This window comes from Scyliorhinus canicula, chromosome 13 (assembly GCF_902713615.1).
Source record: "Scyliorhinus canicula chromosome 13, sScyCan1.1, whole genome shotgun sequence".
Taxonomy (NCBI): domain Eukaryota; kingdom Metazoa; phylum Chordata; class Chondrichthyes; order Carcharhiniformes; family Scyliorhinidae; genus Scyliorhinus; species Scyliorhinus canicula.
In genome coordinates this window covers 153919829-153940890 of record NC_052158.1, presented here as the reverse complement: position 1 = coordinate 153940890, position 21062 = coordinate 153919829, and the positions used below count along the sequence as shown (strand labels likewise).

The 21062-nt window shown below is 50.3% G+C and overlaps 1 protein-coding gene across 1 annotated transcript in view; it reads right to left on the bottom strand.

The window, feature by feature from the left end:
• Positions 1 to 245: 245 nt before the first annotated feature.
• LOC119975666 (extracellular calcium-sensing receptor-like) overlaps positions 246 to 21062 on the bottom strand; it is a 37197-nt gene continuing 16380 nt past the window's right edge. The window contains exons 4-7 of the mRNA XM_038815447.1: positions 15919 to 16146; positions 8917 to 9040; positions 480 to 1380; positions 246 to 330 (exon numbers count right to left, since the gene is read on the bottom strand). Coding sequence (XP_038671375.1) covers positions 246 to 330; positions 480 to 1380; positions 8917 to 9040; positions 15919 to 16146 — 1338 coding nt within the window. The remainder of the gene's footprint in view (positions 331 to 479; positions 1381 to 8916; positions 9041 to 15918; positions 16147 to 21062) is intronic.

Sequence of the window (21062 nt, the reverse complement as noted above, 5' to 3'; positions counted from 1 at the left end):
CAACCAGGGATCAGGCTACTTTTACATTCGCCTTTTTGATTATTTTCTGCACTTGTTCCTGGCATTTTAAGGATCTATGCACCTGAACCCCCAAGTCTCATAGGACATCCACTGTCCCTAACCTCTTTCCATTCAGAAAGCACTCTGCTCTGTCCTTTTTTGGTCCAAAATGGATCACCTCACATTGAATTCCATCTGCCACAATTTATGCCCGTTCACCTCGTCTGCCACTACCCTTTGCAATCTTATGCAATCACCAGGCTGTTAATGCCACTCAACTTTGACTGATCAGCAAATTTGGAAATGTGACTTTCTATTCCACCATTGAAGCTGTTAATGAGTAATGTGAACATGCTTAAAGAGGAACTGTTCCCAGCGTTAAAGTGGCCTCTTTAGTGCTGGATGAGCCGACAAAACTACTTAAATTATGGAAAGTTTATGCAGCCTACATTTTATTGTGCCTGTGGCACGAAATTTACTTTGATGAGAATTTCATGAGATTCTTCCGGGTGTTAGCTTCTGGTTTCAGCAGGATGATGTAACACTTGGGGGCAAAAATGCACAGCAGGAAACCAAAGCTGGACGCCAAAATAGCGAATGCGTGCACAGCGGCGGCGTATTTCTCTGGGGCGCTCATGTAGACGGGGAAAAAGGTAATCCAGACAACAAGGAAGACCAGCAGGCTAAAGGTCACGTGCGTCGCTTCGTTGAAGCTGTCTGGGAGCTGCCGAGCGAAATAGGCAGCCGTCAGCGTCACGCCAGCCAAAAGGAAAATGTACACGAAAATGGCGCAAAAATAAGCGACTGACCCGATCTGACATTCCAAGCTGATGATATGCGGGTAATACGCAAAACTCTTGAATGGGTAAGGGGGAGAGTGCGTGATCCACAAAATGCAAATTATACATTGGATGGAGGTCAGGACCAAAACACCCGTCCGATGGCGTCTGGGATTAAACCACTTCACCAACTTGGTGCTCTGAGATACAGTCTTGAAGGCCAACAGTACAATGACCGTCTTGCCCAGGATGGCCGAGAGGCACAGAGCGACGGTCACGCTGAACATCGTGAAACGCAGCGTGCAAGACCACTGCGTCGGGTGGGCGCTGAACAGGAGGGCGCTCAGGAAACACAGCAACAAAGCCAGCAGCATTAAGAAGCTCAGCTCGGAGTTGTTGGCCCGAACCAGAGGGGTGTGTCTGTGCTTGAGGAAGACCACGGCCGTTGTGATTGTTAAGCAGGCTCCGCCCACCGAGAACGAAGTCAAAGTGGCGCCAATCCGGTCTTGAAAAGATAGATATTCAATCTCCTTCGGCAGACACTCGTTTCCGTATTGGTTTGGCCAATATTCCAGGGGGCACTTTGTACAGAATCGCGCGTCTATCAAATACAAAAACTACACGTTAATATTCTAGAGGACATTGCACATTGGAAAACAGAGAGATTTAGTTCGAGCACAGATTTGATTACATGTTTGTGCAAGGGTACAAACAATAATTACAAAAGGTTAATAGTAGCAAAATACCGCAGATGCTGGAAATCTGAAATAAATACAGAAAAGGCTGGAAGCGCTCAGCAGGTCTGGTAGCGTTTGCGGAGGGAGAACCAAAATTACCATCTCATTCCTTTGTCAGAGTGAAGAGGGAGAAATTTGATGGATTTTGTCCCGTTTAAGAGGGGGATGGAGCAGAGTTGGATGCCACGGGTAGATGGCTGGTCAGGGGAGGTTTGACAAAGTTGACATGATATTTAGCGCTTCCGGTGGCCGTCAAGGTGACGGTCGCCCGGAACCTTTACGCCTCTAACTCATTCGAGGGCTGGAGTGGGGACCGGTGTGGGATTTCGCAATTGTCCACACGCAGACCGCGCTGTGACAGATGGCCAGAGACTCAGACATCGGATTACATCACCTTCAACCTGGACCAGGCTCAACAACATGACCAGGCAGCAGGATTTGCCGCCTTTGCTGGCATGCCTCAAGTCCAGAGGTGGTCATTAATTGCACGCATGTGGCCCTCCAAGCACCGATTCAACAGGGGGTGCCCTTTATCAATAGGAAGGGGTTCCATTCCATGAATGTGCAATTGGTGTGCAGATGCACGTCTGTGCCCAATACCCAGGCAGCATGCGCAATGTTTACATCCTGCCGCGTTTATTGGTTCCCAGCATATTTGAGGTGCTCCCTCAGGTGAGGGGTTGGCTAGTGGATGACAAGGCCTACCCACAGAGGAAGGCTAATGACACCTGTGAATAGGCGCCGGATAACTGTTATAACCTCACTAACTCAGCAACCAGGTGCATCAGTGTCCGCAGGCTGCTCTTCCGATCCCTAACCACTCTGGTGGGGTTCAAGAGGGCCTCGAGCATCATGGTGGTCTGCTGCATCCTCCACAACCGTGCGGCAGAGGGGCGACATGCTGAAGGAAGAGGCAAGCCTCACCTGACGAGGGTGGTGTCCAGGAGAACCAGGGTGTGGAGCCGGAGCCGGAGCTGGCAGGGCAGGCCGCTCAACATGTGACCCAGGGCCGCCGCACACGGGACAATCCCATAAACCTCCGAGGCCAGGACACCGACAGCTCCGCCGCCCTATCCCACCTCTTTTCCTGTCCTTCTTCAAACCCCCCCCCCCCACTCCATCCCACATAGATTCCACTTTCTCTTGAGCCTCTCACCCCTTCCCTCAATCCTTCCACCCCTTCCCTCTCCCTCCGTCCATCACTCCACCTCCTTTCCCTTGCCTTTCACTCCTTCCCACTCCCGTCGCTCCCCCTCTTCGCTCCGAGGGTCGTACCAGCATCACTACCGGGAGTTGGCAGTGTCACCGGGTATCCACGGGGCAGGAAGGATGATGATAACAATGTGAGATGATCTCTGCTGCTCCTCATTGTCGGATAAAGTCTGACTCCTGCCTTTAAGAGAACATTTCACAGTCTGGCAATTCCTTCTCACGGGCCCAATTATGTTAGGGGAGGTGGATGGTTGCGGGAGATGGTGAACGGTTAGGGCTCACTCACTGGGGATGCTGTCATACAAGGCGGGCTCAGACTGCTGCCCACATGTACTGGCACTTCCCCAGTGAGGGTGTAACTGTGTGGGACGTTCCTGTGTCCCATAGCCACCCTCCCCAGCAGCACCTCCCCCTCTTCTATCTTTCACAGCCCTGCCACCTTAAGTGTCATCTATCTTCCTAATCTTCTGTACTCTACTGCTCCTTCTAGGTGTTACCCCAGACATCATATCAGAAGTGGAGGGAAAAAGGATGGCATGATGGGTTAGCACTGCTGCTTCACTGCGCCGAAGACACGGGTTCGATCCCGGCTCTGGGTCACTGTCTGTGTGGAGTTTGCACATTCTCCCCTTGTCTGCGTGGATCTCACCCCCACTACCCAAATATGGGCAGGGCAGGTGGATTGGCCACGCTAAATTGCCCCTTAATTGGGAAAATAAAAGAAGTAGAGGCGGCATGCCACTTGTCTCGCCCTCTAGTTTGGTTAGCGGTTTGGATCAGAAATTGGCTAGTTGATAGAAGACAAAGAGTGGTGGTTGATGAGAAATGTTCTGACTGGTGTCCAGTTACTAGTGGTGTACCGCAAGGATCTGTTTTGGGCCCGCTGTTGTTTGTCATTTTTATAAATGACCTGGAGGAGGGCGTAGAAGGATGGGTGAGTAAATTTGCAGATGACATTAAAGTCGGTGGAGTTGTGGACAGTGCAGAAGGATGTTACAAGTTACAGAGGGACATAGATAAGTTGCAGAGCTGGGCTGACAGGTGGCAAATGGAGTTTAATGCAGAAAAGTGTGAGGTGATTCATTTTGGAAGGAATAACAGGAAGACAGAGTACTGGGCTAATGGTAAGATTCTTGGTAGTGTGGATGAGCAGAGAGATCTCGGTGTCCATGTCCATAGATCCCTGAAAGTTGCCACCCAGGTTGAGAGGGTTGTTAAGAAGGCGTACGGTGTGTTAGCTTTTATTGGGAGAGGAATTGAGTTTCGGAGGCATGAGGTCATGTTGCAGCTGTACAAAATTCTGGGCGCGATTCTCCGCAACAGCCGACGCCGGAGTGAAACCCGGAGTGTTTCACTCCGGCGTCGGAAGCCGCTCCTCACCTCCATTCTCCCCCTCCCCCCGGGGGCTTGGAGCAACGGTGCGCGAAACTCGGCCGCTGGGCCTTGACGCTTGCGTCAAAGCGGCGCGGCGAGGATTACGCAGCTGGCGGCGCCTAAGTGACGTCTTCCCCTCCACTGCCCCACAATATATGGCGGCTTGATCTTGTGGGGCTTGGAGGGAAAAGAGTGCATCGTTTATAGACACCAGCACGATGATCAGTGGGCACCGATCGCGGGCCAGACATCTGCTGAGCACGCCCGTGGTGGTCGATCCTCTCTCCACCCTCCACAGGCCCCACACTTGCCTGTCGCGCGATGTTCACGCCGGCAGCGAACAGGTGTGGTTGGCGCCGGCGTGAACCGGTCGGGGTCATCAGGCCGCTCGGCCCATGCGGGCCCGAGAATCTCCAGTCGCCGTGAAAAACAGCGAGTGCCGATTCTTCGAGCGGCCTGTTGCAAAACGCGACACGCCATTTGTGGGGGGGGGGGGGGGGGGGGGGGGGGCGGGGGGTGGTGGGAGAATCACTGGGGTGCCAGGGTGGCGTGGTGTTATTTGCCCGGCCCTCCCGCGATTCCCCCAACCGGCGTGGGGAGCGGAGAATTGCGCCCCTGGTACGGCCACATTTGGAGTATTGCATGCAGTTCTGGTCGCCGCATTATAGGAAGGATGTGGAAGCATTGGAAAGATTTACAAGGATGTTGACTGGTATGGAGGGAAGATCTTATGAGGAAAGGCTGAAGGACTTTGAGGCTGTTTTCGTTAGAGAGAAGAAGGTTAAGAGGTGACTTAATAGAGGCATACAAGATGATCAGAGGATTAGATAGGGTGGACATTGAGAGCCTTTTTCCTCGGATGGTGATGTCTGGCACGAGGGGACATAGCTTTAAATTGAGGGGAGATAGATATAGGACAGATGTCAGAGGTAGGTTCTTTACTCAGAAAGTAGTAAGGGCGTGGAATGCCCTGCCTGCAACAGTAGTGGACTCGCCAACACTAAACGCATTCAAATGGTCATTGGATAGGCATATGGACGATAAGGGAATAGTGTGGAGGGACTTCAGAGGGGTTTCACAGGTCGGCGCAACATCGAGGGCCGAAGGGCCTGTACTGTGCTGTAATAAGGACGTTATGTTCTATGTTCTATGTTCTCTGCCCTGTGGGGTGCGCTTGCCAGTCGTCCTTGGAGGACCTTAGCCAGGATAGGTCCGGCCGAATTTCGGGTGTCACAGGTGACAGCGTGTCAGCCTGTTCCGCCCGTGTCAATGGGGGCGTTTGGAGCGCCGAGGTGTTCTAGAACCTCCCCTGCAGGAGTTGCCGGGATGGTCGCCATCACTTTGACCTCCCTTCGGTGTTCGCTGGTCCTCGGGCTACTCCACGGGATGGAGCTGAGGTTGGAGTGAGCTTCAGGGGCGCCTCCATCACCTGGCGCTGCCAGTCCGGAAGGCCTGCCTCGTCTGAACCATGGTGTTGATGCCCTCAGCCATAGCGCACTGTGACTGGGGCATGTCCCTCAGCAAGTGAGCCATGTCCCTCATTGACTCCGTCATGGCCCTTTGGGTCTGTAACTCGGTGACTGTCAGATGCCAGTCAATGCCCTCAGTCATGGCCCTTTGGGACTGTAACTCGGTGACTGTCAGCTGCCAGTCAATGCCCTCAGTCATGACCCTTTGTGAATGGGCCGAGCTCTGGAGCACTGCAGCATTGACCATCTGCGGCTGGGATATGTCCGCCTGTGACTGAGTTCTCCGGCCTACACCTCTGCCATGGACAGCACAGTGTGCCCCAAGCCTCCGACTCATGGTTCTGATGTCTTGCCACAGGCCTTCCACGATGGAGGCCACCATTTCAATGTTGGCCTGAGAACCACATATTGTCGGCAGCATCTTCTGCGTTTGGAGGCGGCAGGACTCCTCCAGGTGGACTTGAGGTTATTGACACCCCTTCCTGTACATTCCGGTTCTGCTTCTGCGTCTGCACCAGTGATGGAATCATCTTTTCCAGAGGCAACATCTGTTTGGGAGACAGCTGTTCCCTGGGATTGGGCAGCCCTCCAATCGTCCGCTCCCGGGGGTGTCCATGCCAGCTCCTGAGGTGCTGTCGCAGGTATATGGTGTTGACCAGAGGGTGGCCCAGGAGCCTGATCACTAACATTACCCACCGAGGTGATGGTCTCTGCGATGGTGGATGGTGCTGGTGAAAGCGGTGGCAAGACGTTGGTGTCTTCCCCGGAATGGTCAGCACAGTAGCATGGTGGTTAGCATAAATGCTTCACAGCTCCAGGGTCCCAGGTTCGATTCCCGGCTGGGTCACTGTGCGGAGTCTGCACGTCCTCCCCGTGTGTGCGTGGGTTTCCGTGTGTGCGTGGGTTTCCTCCGGGTGCTCCGGTTTCCTCCCACAGTCCAAAGATGTGCGGGTTAGGTGGATTGGCTATGCTAAATTGGCCGTAGTGTCCTAAAAAGTAAGGTTAAGGGGGAGCGTTGTTGGGTTACGGGTATAGGGTGCATACGTGGGTTTGAGTGGGGTGATCATTGCTCGGCACAACATCGAGGGCCAAAGGGCCTGTTCTGTGCTGTACTGTTCTATGTTCTATGGTGCTCCGGGATGTGCTGGGAATGTGGCTGGGAAGCAATGACCCCGGACGGCCCGGCCTCAGCAGATGGTGATCCTGCACGATAAAAGACATGGGACGTATTCTCCATTGTTGGGAGTTTTACTCCTGAAATCCTGGATCAAAGGGACATGAATTCCCAGCCCTGCAGGGGGCTAGCAGGGACTCGGATTAGACCTCGCAGCTTTTGCTGAAGATACGGGCGCCCGCACGTCCGGTTCTGAGACCACACATGCACATGGCGGCGGCCTCCAGCGACTGCGCCGTGCTCCATGGCGGAATCAGACCACGGAGGAGACCCCCCCAATCAGCCGCGCCCACGACCCTCAAACCCCGCACAATCATTCCCCCGCCGCCTATCATAGAATTTACAGTGCAAAAGGAGGCCATTTGGTCCATCGAGCCTGCACCGGCCCTTGGAAAGAGCATCCCACTTAAGCCCACGCCTCCACCCTATCCCCGTGATCCTGGGCCTCAGTAATCCCACCTAATCTTTTTGGACACTAAGAGGCAATTTATCGTGGCCAATCCACCTAACCTGCACATCTTTGGACTGTGGGAGGAAACCGGAGCACCCGGAGGAAACCCACGCAGACACGGGGAGAACGTGCAGACTCCGCACAGACGGTGACTCAAACCGGGAATCGAACCCGGGACCCTGGAGCTGTGACACTACTGTGCTAACCACTGTGCTACCGTGCTACCTATAAGGCACCCCCTGGCCTGCGGTCCGCCTGCCCCGACCAGGGCTGCATGAGTATCCTGACCAGCTGGAGCACATTAGTTCCACGCCGTCCCGACTTCAGCTGGTCCGGGGGGGGGGGGGGGGGGGGGGGGGGGGGGGGTGGGGGGGGGGGGGGGGGGGGGAGAATGAGAATGTGGGAGCGGGCCTCCGGCAATGGCCCCCGGCGGCGTGTATATAAATATTTGTTATGCTTTCGGTTTTCGTCCAGCGCCGCCATGGCTGGGGGGGAGCCCACATCCTGGCCAAACCCCGGCTACGCTGCCCCCCTCCTCCCGGCCCTCAACAAACCATGGCGATGCTGGACACTTTCCGTAACCCCTTCCTCTCCCTCAGCAGCCACCACACCTGTTTCACAATTTTTAAAATCGTAAGTGAACCGCGCTGTTGGGAACTCGGCCTATCGGAGGTGGAGCATTGCAGAGGCCCTGGAGAATACAGCGTCGTAACGCTAATGATATGCAAATGGTGTTACTGTACGTGCGTTCCGGACAGCATTGACGCCGCTGTCGAGGTGACGGGGAATGCCGATTTAGCGCCAAATCGGCGCTCGCCACGTTTTTAGCGTCGGAACCTATTCTCTGCCCAATCGTGTTTCGTGATTTTGGCACAGCCAATGGAGAATCCTATGTTTCGCTGAGCAAAGGAGCGAAAAACAGGAGCCCAAAGAATGAAAGTAATTGTTGAACGATTAGAGAGAGATGTGGAAACATTTGTTCAGCCAGACCTGGAACTCATTGCCTGAAAGGGAAGCAGAGACTCTCCTATTTTTAAAACAATCGCGGTCAATTCGGGGCAGGTAATCAATGCTGGCCCAGCAAGGAAAGGCTAAATCACATGAAAGAATTAAAAACAAACAAACACGGTGAATCTACTGGCCTCCTGTTCATAGAATTTACAGTGCAGAAGGAGCCCATTTGGCCCATCGGGTCTGCACTGGTTCTTGGAAAGAGCACCCCCCCCCCCCCCCCCCCCCCCCCCCCCTCCTCCTTTAAGCCCACACCCCCACCCCATCCCCGTAAACCAGTAACTAAGAGCAATTTAATATGGCAAATCTACCAAACCTGCACATCTTTGGACTGTGGGAGGAAACCGGAGCACCCGGAGGAAACCCACGCAGACACTGTGCTGTACATTGTCTCGGATTCTATGATTTTATGTTCTAATTCAAATGTTTAAGGTGATTAAAGGTGTTAATAGGGTAGATGGAGAGAAATAATGCTCCTCTGCTGGGGGACAGAAGCTTAAGTGTCGAGCTAGGCTGCTGATGGGAAACGTCAGGAAGCACGTTTTCACAGAGCCGGAACCTTACGGAATCGATGTGAGTAAATGGAGTTAAGATACAGATTCCCAGTGACTTAACATAATAATGGGACAGAATTGAGGGGCTGAATGGCCTACTCTTGCCCCTTTGTTCCTGTGATCAATTAAAGGTTCATCTAATGATGGATACAAACCTGTCACGTTACTAATGTGAGCAGCTACGCACTGTACACAGTCAAAACAGCAAACTGGCTCCCCTGGTCTCATCGCTTTCCTTGTCCCGGGCAGACAGCTTTCAGAACATATTGCTCGTGGAGCCTTAATTAAAAAAAATACAGGGAATTACCGTGCATTTGGCTGAGTTACTTCAAATGTCATCAATCCAGAAATGACAACTTGTTGGTAACATGAAATGTTCTCAGTGTGAATCTGATGCACTGCCAATTACCGCCAGACGAGAACGGTGGAACAATCGAGGTTTTATTGAACGGGATGTTGTGCCTCCTGTAGCTGGAACCAGAATGGCTGCAGCACAGGAGAGCGCACACTTTTATACGCCATTTGCTGGGCGGAGCCAGCAGGCAGGGATTTACCATTGTACCTCTCATATATGGGCAGTGCCGTAATACATATAATATACCACAAGTGGTGACTACCACAGAATCTTCTGTAATTGTGAACCCATTTACACCTCCGCTTGACCCAGGGTTTGTCTCCATACTTGTTCCACTCTTTGTCTTAATCATTTTCTGACCCCTCCCTTCCCCTTATCACAATATTTGGACTGTGGGAGGAAGCCTCCGCAGACACAGGGAGAACGAGCAAACTCCACACAGGCAGTCACCCAAGCCGGAATTGAAAGCGGGTCTCTGGCGCTGTGAGGCAGCAGTGTCAACCACTGTGCCACCAGGCGGCCCAAGAAGAGAAGAGTCATGTTGGAGTCGAAACATTGGGCCCGACCTAACTAAAAAGACAATAGAGCCCGTTCCGGGCAGGGTTAGCGGGGTCATTCCCGGAGATTTCCAATGGTAAAAAAGGGGTTTATTAACGAATGAGAAAGGCTGGTATATATACAGGCACAGAGCACAATAGGATGGATCTTCGGCTCCAGGGTCCACACTGCCCAGTCCTCTGCTCCCATGGCCCCCTGCAAACTGGCTACTGGCCGGGGTTCGTGAGCTCCCGCGCGTTTGGCCCTGAGCAGGTCATGTGGTCCACTCGGCCCGCCCCCCCCTTAAAGGGGCAGTGCTACCACATATATCATACAAACATTACACATCACACTCCGTCACAAAATAACTTACTTCAGTTAAAATAAATGAAAAAGCAAGTTAAATTTACATCATTTTATTTAGTAAGCGTATGGAACTGGGAACAAAAGATCTCTTGAACAGATTTTCCCCAACAGTAGGCTTTCTAAAGCATCCGCCCAAATGGAGCCTTTCAAACTGATGGTGTAAAGAGTGAGAGGGATCACTGACGAAGGCCTAGGCTTTACTCTTAACTGCATCGTGTCAATAAACGATCGATCTGTGTCTGTTGTCGACCGATGAATTTACCTGCAGTGTTGACAATTTTAGTCAGCTTACTTTTACATTTCACACTCAGGTTACATGACCAGACTGTCATGTTGAATGTTAAAAAACTCTCTACCAGCATTTATTGCCCATCCCTAATTGCCCTTGAGGGGGAAGTTAAGAGTCAACCACATTGCTGTGCGTCTGGAGTCACATGTAGGCCAGACCGGGTAAGGATGGCAGATTTCCTTCCCTGAAGGACATGAGTGAACCAGATGGGTTTATTTCTGACAATCGGCAATGGTTTCATGGTCATCAGTAGACTTTCATTTCCAGGTTTTTATTGAATTCAAATTTCATCATCTGCAGTGGCGGGATTTGAACCTGGGTCCCCAGAGCATTACCACTGCCTCCCCAATTGAACACCTTTGCAACCCTCCAGCCCCCCGAGACTAATCCTGTGTTCAGAGAGGCTTGGGCAATTTCTGTCAATGGCTCCGCAATTTGCTTCCTTACCTCTCTTATCAATCTAGGATGCATCCCATCTGGGCCTGGCAACCTCTCTACCTGGAGTGCTGCCAGCCATTTTAGCACCTATTCTTTGTCTATCACTATACTGCTCAGTTGCTCAAATGAGGGGAGTTGGTTCCTAATGAGTCTCTCCATACATGTAGCCAATAAAGAATCTGTAGAATCCCTAGAGTGGAGAAGGAGACCATTCGGCACACTGAGGGCGTACCAACCTTCCGATCCCCATAACCTCACACATTGATCATGGCCAATCCACCTAACCTGCACATCTTTGGACTGTGGGAGGAAACCGGAGCACCCGGAGGAAAACCACGCACACACGGGGAGGATGTGCAGACCCTTTCATATCTGAATAGCCCTTTGTGTGTCATATTTGTCAAAAATTGTTGTGAATCTGGATCCACATTCATCTGGAGATAAGCTTATCTAAGGTCAAGGTTACTGGGAAATGCTGACCTCCAGCCAACCAGCAAATAAATCAATTATAGGTTGAGGGTTCTGGATTGATAGTGACTTTAAAATCTCCACATGTGCACACCGGACCATCTTTCTTCAGCACAGGTACTATTGGTGCAGCCCAATCACCTGCATTAATGGATTCAAGGACTCTCGTCTTGACCATCCTCTCGAATTCTGCCTTGACCTTCGGCCTGATGGTGCACGTCACTGACCGTGTCTTTAAGAATATTTCTTGGCTTTGGCCCTTAATCTTTAGTTTGACTGAGAGATCGTTCATGCTTCCCAACTCTCCATTAAAGACTATGGCATGATTCTTTAAAACCTTCAGTGGACCTGCTTTGGGCTCTGACATGAGATTGATCTTGGCCTAATTTAACTTGATTCTCTCCAGTTAGGGGGATGGATTCTCCCGTCTGACGGCAGGGTGGTGATGCCGTTGTAAAAACTGGAGAGTTTAACAACGGCGTCATCAGACTGCTATGTGTAGCGATCCTCTGCCCTACATGAGGCCAGCACAGCACCGGAGCGAACCACGCCGCCTCCAGCGGCTGAAACCGGCGTCAAATGGGCGCCGTGGGTCTGTGCATGCGCGGTAGCTCCCTTCTCCGTGCCGGCCCCGACGCAACATGGCATAGAGCTACAGGGGCCGACCGAATGTCTGTCCAGTAAAGGATCCTGAGGGGTTTGTTGTGGCCACAATGGCCGGTACGTTCAATGACAATTCCTCATCTGACAATGACTCTGAACCTTTTTTGTGGCCTTTTTGTATCATGTGGATCCTTTTTCATCTATTTCATCTTCCATTTGATATACTTGGTTCTTGTTTTTTTATGGTTCTCGTTTGGAACTGTTGTTTCTTTCCCCCACACGTCGGTTCGATGTGTCCCTTTTTACCACAATTCTTGCACTTTGCATCTTTATACCAGCTGTCTGCTGCTACGCTTCCCAGTTTTTGCACATTGGTGACATATCCGAACCTTTGTCTGTGTTCGGTTCTCAGTGGCATTTTATGGATTCTCCTGCTTGAACTTAATTGTTGGGTTTCCTTAGTTGTTATTTCTATAGCGATTGCGACTTCTAAAGCCTTTTTTAGGTTTAAGTTGCTTTCTGTTAACAGCTTTTTTTGGAAAGCTTTGTTTCTTAACCCACACACCAGTCTGTCTCCAAAGGTGTCGTTTGAGACATCTCCAAATTCACAGTATTCAACTCATTTGTTCAAAGTAGTTGCGAACTGTGTGATTGATTGATCTTCTTGTTGGTTATCTTTATGGAACCTGAACCTCTTGGCGATGTCCAAAGGTTGAGGTGAGAAGGGTACCTGCAGTATCTCCGGAATATCATCATAGGTTTTCGAGCCGAGTTTTTCTGGGTGTCCCAGACTTTGCAAGAGGTTGCATGTTCTCCCCTCCATTGAACTCAGGAAAGTCGGGACCACAATATCTGACACAATTTTATTCACTTTGACAAAACAATCAAATCTTTCAGTATGTGAGCTCCATCATCATACAATCTCACGGCGCCAAACATTCCTTCCATTTTTACTATGGAAAGGGTTTGTGTAAGTACAACGTGCCACAAAACGTTCAGCACTTCCTTGCTTCTTTTTCGAGCAAGGTATCCCTGGGCTCAACATTTTTGTTCTGGGTTGAACCTATTGTTGCAGGGTACTTACTACTCACTGTGCTCCCTGTATTTTCCAGATCTTTCCGGGCAGAGCATGTGGCGAGCTTCTTTTTGATGTTGTTTCCTCCAAATCCACGTTTACGTTTGATTCCTTCGATTGCTGCTGCTGACATTTGGCACTGCTCCATTGTCAGTGAATGTTTCAGCTTCTTATTCCTTTTTGGATGTCTCCGTACCGATCGATGGATTATCTATATATTTTTTTTACTTCTCCAGGAGTCTGTCAGCATGCTTCATCCTCATCGCCAGTTTTCTTTGTGGTCTTTTTGAAGGATAGGCTTGCAGACCACGAATGTAAAAACATAGAACATAGAACATAGAACAGTACAGCACAGAACAGGCCCTTCGGCCCTCGATGTTGTGCCGAGCCATGATCACCCTACTCAAACCCACGTATCCACCCTATACCCGTAACCCAACAACCCCCCCCCCCCTTAACCTTACTTTTTAGGACACTACAGGCAATTTAGCATGGCCAATCCACCTAACCTGCACATCTTTGGACTGTGGGAGGAAACCGGAGCACCCGGAGGAAACCCACGCACACAGGGGGAGGACGTGCAGACTCCACACAGACAGTGACCCAGCCGGGAATCGAACCTGGGACCCTGGAGCTGTGAAGCATTGATGCTAACCACCATGCTACCCTGCTACCCAAACAAGAGCTTTATTGGAAAGATGTTTGCTGTTGGAATAGACTGCCTGTTTCCCCGTGTAAACGGCCAATGGCATCATCAATACATCATCAGCAGGATTCTTTGCTGCGCCGGCAGAGCACTCACGGTTTCCCGGTGCCGTGGGGTGGCCACAATAGAAAATCCCAGGAAATCGCGGCTGGCAGACGGAAAATCCCGCTCCATGTGTTTGGATTATTAAAGTGACCTTTTCCCAACAAGGGACAAACATCAATAAACAGCTCAGCCCCACTTGATTGGCACCCCATCCACAAACATTCAATCCCTCCACCACTGACGAACAGTGGCAGTACCATCTGCAAGATGCACTGCAGGAGTTCACCAAGGCTCCTTCAACAACACCTACCAAACCTATGATGCTACCATCCAGAAGGACATGAGCAACATGAAAATGAAATAAAAATTGCTTATTGTCACAAGTAGGCTTCAAATGAAGTTACTGTGAAAAGCCCCTAGTCGCCACATCCCGGTGTCTGTTCGGGGAGGCTGGTACGGGAATTGAACCGTGCTGCTGGCCTACCTTGGTCTGCTTTCAAAGCCAGCGATTTAGCCCTGTGCTAAACAGCCCCCTCCTGGAGCTTCCTCCCTAAAAGTATCTACAATATAGAAGGCAGTCACCACCGCGTTCTGAAGGCGATTAGGGATGGACAATAAATGCTGGCCCCTACCAGCGACGCCCACACCCCATAAATGAATTTTCAAAAAATGAGATGTCCCAACTTCTGGCACAAGACACTCCCTCAATTAAAAGCAAAATATTCCAGGTGCTAGAATTCTGAATTAAAAACAGAAAATCGTGCAAAATCTCAGCAGGTCCAACAGAATCTGTGGAGCGAGAAACAGGGTTAATGTTGTGAGTCCACATGACTCTGCTTTGGAACTGAATAGCTCGAGAAATGTGATGGTTTTTATGCTGTGGGAAGAGGGGTCAGGTGGAGCAGAAAAGAAGGTCAGGAATAAATTATCGGGCCAGGGAAACAAAACCACAAAGATGTCATGGAACCCTCAACTGGTGGAGAGGTTGGGCATCCATGTAGAAAGGAGAAACTTAGAAAGTAGGAGTAGGAGGGGGTCATTCAGCCCTTCGAGCCATGATCAGCCATTATGATCATGGCTGATCATCCGAGTCAATAGCATCATCCCGCTTTCCCCCCATAGCCTTTGATCATGGAATCGCTACAGTGCAGAAGGAGGCCATTCGGCAATCGAGACTGCACTGACCCCTTCGAAAGAGCACTCTACCCATCTCCACTCCCCTATCTACCCGCCTTATCTCCGCAACCGCACAATCTAACCTGGACACTAAGGGGCAATTTATCATGGCCAATCTACCTAATCCTTGGAATGTGGGACGAAGGCCATGCAGACACAGGGAGAAACAGGGAGAAAATGCAAACTCCGCACAGTCAGTCACCCGAGGCCAGAATTGAACCCGGCCCCCTGGCACTGTAAGGCAGCAGTGCTAACCACTGAGCCACCATGTCGCCCTTGCTCTAAATACAGTCGGTGGGTATGCTGCAGAAAGTGGAAGAAAGTTGGGTTAGTCAGAGTCTGGAATTGGAGGGTCGGTGGGGGGGGGGAGGGGGGGGGGGGGGGAGAGAGGGGAAGTGGGGGGTGGGGGGGAGAGGTGAGGGAGAGAGGGATAATTATTGGTAGAACGTTCATGCAGATGGTTGGAATATAATGAGAGAATGTGGACCAGAGGAGAGAGGAGATAGATACAAAGAGAAAGAGAGCAATTGTGAAGAGAGGAAAAGGGAGAGAGATATATAGAGAGAGGAGGGGGGGGGGAGGGGGAGTGAAAACTTGAGATTGAGAAGAGAGAAGTTGAGCTGAGGATCCGTGAAGGAAAGAGTGAGATTCATGACATGGACTTGTTATCATTCACTATGCATTTGAGGTAACATCTCAACTTTAAAATTCTCATCCTGGTTTTTATGTACCTCCATGGCCTGATCTCTGTAATCTCCTCCAGCCCCTAACCCTCCAAGATCTCTGCGCATCTCCAAACTTTCCCTGTTCCGCAAGCCAAGTTTCACCAATGCTTTCAACTTTGGAATGCCTTCCTTCAATCTCTCTGCCTCTCCAATTCTTCTGTTTTGAAATAAAGTTTTGGTCACCTGTCCTGGCTGGATTCTCAAATTTTGTTTGCAAAGGGAATGGCCTTGGGGTCTTTCACTACGGGGCTATATAAATGCAATGTTTCTCCCAATTAAGGAGTGGCTTTTCCTCTCAGTATTTAATATTGACCGTTGAAAGTAATGAGTACGGGACGCGAAACACTTTATTCACTTGCGCGTTTCAAGGTTACCTCCCTCTGGTCGTTGGTCCAGACAATATCTTCTTCATTTATCTTCAGCTGTAGGTCGGAAGGCCCTGATGTGTCGTATTTCCCAACAACCACAATGTCAACATCTCCGCTAGCGCTTATTTGCCTGTTTATCAGTTCATATCTCGAGATCCAATTGCCATCTTGGTGAGAATGTATGGCGCTGTTACTTGAGTCCGCAGACTTGAATGTCCTCAAGTAATTGAGTAGCTTTAAGAAGCAGTTGGATGGTGTATTGGGAAAGAGAGAGAAGGCATTAACTGTAACCAGTGTAAATAGCGTAAAAATGTGTCAATAACATGATCCAAAGACGAATGAATCATGAGGTCCCCCTAGCCCCATCCAACCAGAAAGAAGACAATACTAAGCAAAAAGCAATTATGCAATGAATATTTGGAACATTGATGAGTCCAATGTTTACCAAGAGGGGAGGTGGAGGAATGGAAGAGCAATAGCCAGAGGGGACTCGATAGTGAGGGGTGCAGACAGGCATTTCTCCGGTCGCAGACGTGACCCCGGGATGGTGCACTGCCTCCCTGGTGCCAGGGTCAGTGGTATCACTGAACGGCTGCAGGGCATTCTGAAGAGGGAGGGTGAACAGTCAGAGGTCGTGGTTCACATTGGTACCAACGACAATGGCGGAAAGGGGGATCAGGTCCCGCAGCAGGAATTCAGGGAGCGAGGTGGCAGGTTGGAAAGCAGGACCTCAACAGTTATAAACTCTGGATTACCCCCAGTACCACGCGCCAGTGAGTACGGGCTAGGAGGATAGAGCAGATTATAGCATGGTTGAAGGGATGGTGCAGGAGGGGGGGCTTCAGGCTCCAGGTTGCTGAACCAGAATGGAACGAACATCCTTGTGGGGGGGGGGGGGGGGGGGGGGAGGTGAGGGTGTGTGATATGGCTACAGTGCGGAGATATAGTAGGGCATGATACAGTCGGGGGGTGATGCACAGCCAAGTATAGAAGAAAAACTTAGTCAGTCTGGAAGGTAGAGCAAATTGAGACAAGTTAAGGCACAGGGCAATATGGTAAGGCTGGATGGCACTTATTTTAATGCAAGGAGTCTTCAAGGTAAGACTGATGAATTGCGGCAGTGAGGAGGGATGTATCTGAGCAGAATCCTCAATTAAGGACATGTGCGTGGAACTTAAAAACAAAAAGGTGGTAATAACATTGCTGGGAGTATATTATAGGCCCCAAAACAGCAAAGGGCAGATATATTGACAAAAACAAGAGGGTAATAAAATAGACGATTTCAACTTCCCCAGTATTAACTGGGATAGGCAAAATGTGAAAGACTTAGAGGGAGCGGAATTCTTCAAGTCCATCGAGAAGAGCTTTCTCGAACCAGCACATAGAAATTCCTACAAGAGAGAGTTTGGCATCTGACCTAATTTTCGCGAATGAAACCAGTCGGGTGGTAGAGGTGTCGGAGGAGGAGCATTTTGGTCAAAGAGATCATAACTCGGTAAGGTTTAAGATAATTATGGAAAAGGGACAAAGATAGACCAGGGTTTCTGAACTGGGGAAAGGCCAATGTTACTGGGATAAGACAGGATCCAGCCAAAGTGGGCTGGGGTATGTTAAGAACATGAGGGTAAATTAGGAGAGTGTGGGGCCCATTAGGGAACAAATCGGCAATCTGTACGGGAACCGAAGACGTAGATGAGGTATTGAATCCCTTTAAACGAGTATTTTGAATGTATTCACGACGGACAAGGACGAATGGGAAAGCAGAGAGGGTGACTGTGATATAATCCAACAGATTAACATTGAGAGCGATGAGGTGTTAACGGTCTTAACGTGCTTTAAAGTGAATAAATCCCCAGGCCCAGATAACGTGTATTCGAGGGTGCTGGGCGAGGCAAGGGAGGAGAATGCAGGGGCTCTAACGCTAATTTACAAACCTCCCTGCCCACAGGAGAGGTGCCAGAGGACTCGAGGACACCTAATGACATTGAATAATGTAATGGAAGGCGGGATAAACCAGGTAATCACAGGCCAGGTAATCACAGGTCTGACATTAGCGGTAGGGAAACTATTGGAAAAGATTCTGAAGGACAGAGTTTTTTTTTTTTTTTATAAATTTAGATTAGCCAATTATTTTTTCCAATTAAGGGGCAATTTAGTGTGGCCAATCCACCTACCCTGCACATTTTTGGGTTGTGGGGGCGAAACCCACACAGACACGGGGAGAATGTGCAAACTCCACACGGACAGTGACCCAGGGCCGGGATCGAACCTGGGACCTCGGCGCCGTGAGGCGGTTGTGCTAACCACTGAAGGACAGAGTTAATCTGCACTTGGAGGAGCAAGGATTCATCAAGGATAACTTTGTCTGGAGGTGATCATGTCTCGGAAATTGGATTGAAGTTTTTGAGGAGGTGATTAGGTGTGTAGTTGATGTCGTCTACATGGACTTGAGTAATGCTTTTGGGTGTGATTTCCCACGCCCGGCGGAAAATGGGCGAGAATTACTCCGGACATTTTCCTCGAAGGTCCGGGGTGATTCCCCATTTTCCAGGTGGCTAGCAGGACCCCGTCTTAACTCCCGCAGCTCTGGCTGCCGGCTGGGGCCCTGCTGTACAGACCACGCGGTCCGGGCATGCGGGCTGTGGCCCACCCCGGTGCGGGCGCCGCCAACATGGCAGAGCCACACGGCGGGCCCGCACGGAGGAAGATCGGTCACTCCCGGATCGCGATGGCCCACCAATCGGTGGCCCCCCATCGCAGGCCTGCCCGTAGTCGAGGCCCCCCCCCCCCCCCGTGTCTGATCCCCACACCCCCCCACCGTAAAGCACACATCAGCCGCGACTCCACGTTCCCGCAGGGTTGAACCATATTAGAGCCACGCCGGCGGGAACTCGGCCAGTCGATCGCGGAGGATCGCCCGGGGGGTGCCTTTTCCAACGGCCCCCCGACCACCTCGATCGCGCCCACGAATGGCGGCCGGTCACCGGAGAATCGCGTGCCGACGTGGGAGCCTATTTTGGGTAATTCTTCGCCCCAGCGCTGAGCGTGATTTCAGTGCGGAGGGTCAGAGAATCCTGCCCAGCGTTCCTACATGGGATTCAGGGCAATTTGGCAAATAGGACCCGAAATTGGCTTTGTGGCAGGAGGCAGAGGGTGTTGGTCGAAGGTTGTTTTGTGACTGGAAGCCTGTGTCCAGTGGAGCACCACAGGGATCAGTGCTGGGTTCCTTGTTGTTTATAATGTACATTAATGATCTAGATGTAAATGTGGGGGGTATGATCAGTAAGTTCGCAGGTGACACAAAAATTGGTGGTTTGCTAAATAGTGAGGAGATTACAGGACAATATAGATGGGCTGGTCAGAGGCAAATGGATTTTAACCCTGAAAAGCATGAAGGGAAGTATTTTGGGAGCTCTAACAAGGCAAGGGAATATACAACAAATGGTAGGATTCTTGGAAGTACAACGGACCAGAGGGATCTTGGGTTATATGTCCATAGATCCCTGTAGGCAGCAGGACAGGTAGATAAGGTGGTCAAGGAGGCAGATGGGATACTATTAGCTGAAGCATTGGATATAAGAGCAGGGAGGTTATGATGGAGCTGTACAAAACATTCCTTAGGCCACAGCTGGAGTTCTGTGTGCAGTTCTGGCTGCCACACTATGATTGCTCCAGAGATTGTGCGGTGGAGATTCACCAGGCTGCCGCCTGGACTGAACTTTTCGGCTGTGAAGAGAGACTGGGGTTGTTTACCATGGAGCAGCATAGGCTGAGGGCCAAGGTGTACAAAAGGATGAGGGATATAGATGGGGCACATGAGTGGATTTGGGGGTCAGTTTAGCTCAGTCGGCTGGACAGCTAGTTTGTGATGCAGAGCAAGACAATCAGTGTGGGTTCAATTCCTGTACTGGCTGAGGTGATTCACAAAGGCCCTGCCCTCTCAACCTTGCCTGAAGTATGATGACCTTCAGGTTAAATCACCACCATCAACATTCTCCCACAAATTGCACTAGTGATAATTTACCGAAATTCACTAGACTCTGGGGTGGTTCCGGTGGATTGGAAATTAGCAAACGTGATGCCACTGTTTAAAAAAGGAGGTAGGCAGAAAGCAGGAAATTATAGGCCAGTGAGTTTAACTTCGGTAATAGGGAAGATGCTGGAATCTATCATCAAGGAAGAAATTGCGAGGCATCTGGATAGAAATTGTCCCATTGGGCAGACGCAACATGGGTTTGTTAAAGGCAGGTCATGCCTAACTAATTTAGTGGAATTTTTTGAGGACATTACCAGTGCAGTAGATAACGGGGAGCCGATGGATGTGGTATATCTGGATTTCCAGAAAGCCTTTGACAAGGTGCCACACAAAAGGTTGCTGCATAAGATAAAGATGCATGGCATTAAGGGTAAAGTAGTAGCATGGATAGAGGATTGGTTAATTAATAGAAAGCAAAGAGTTGGGATAAATGGGTGTTTCTCTGGTTGGCAATGAGTAGCTAGTGGTGTCCCTCAGGGATCCGTGTTGGGCCCACAATTGTTCACAATTTACATTGATGATTTGGAGTTGGGGACCAAGGGCAATGTGTCCAAGTTTGCAGATGACACTAAGATGAGTGGTAAAGCGAAAAGTGCAGAGGATACTGGAAGTCTGCAGAGGGATTTGGATAGGTTAAGTGAATGGGCTCGGGTCTGGCAGATGGAATACAATGTTGACAAATGTGAGGTTATCCATTTTGGTAGGAATAACAGCAAACGAGATTATTATTTAAACGATAAAATATTAAAGCATGCCACTGTTCAGAGAGACTTGGGTGTGCTAGTGCATGAGTCACAGAAGGTTGGTTTACAAGTGCAACAGGTGATTAAGAAGGCAAATGGAATTTTGTCCTTCATTGCTAGAGGGATGGAGTTTAAGACTAGGGAGGTTATGTTGCAATTGTATAAGGTGTTAGTGCTGCCACACCTGGAGTATTGTGTTCAGTTTTGGTCTCCTTACTTGAGAAAGGACGTACTGGCACTGGAGGGTGTGCAGAGGAGATTCACTAGGTTAATCCCAGAGCTGAAGGGGTTGGATTATGAGGAGAGGTTGAGTAGACTGGGACTGTACTCGTTGGAATTTAGAAGGATGAGGGGGGATCTTATAGAAACAT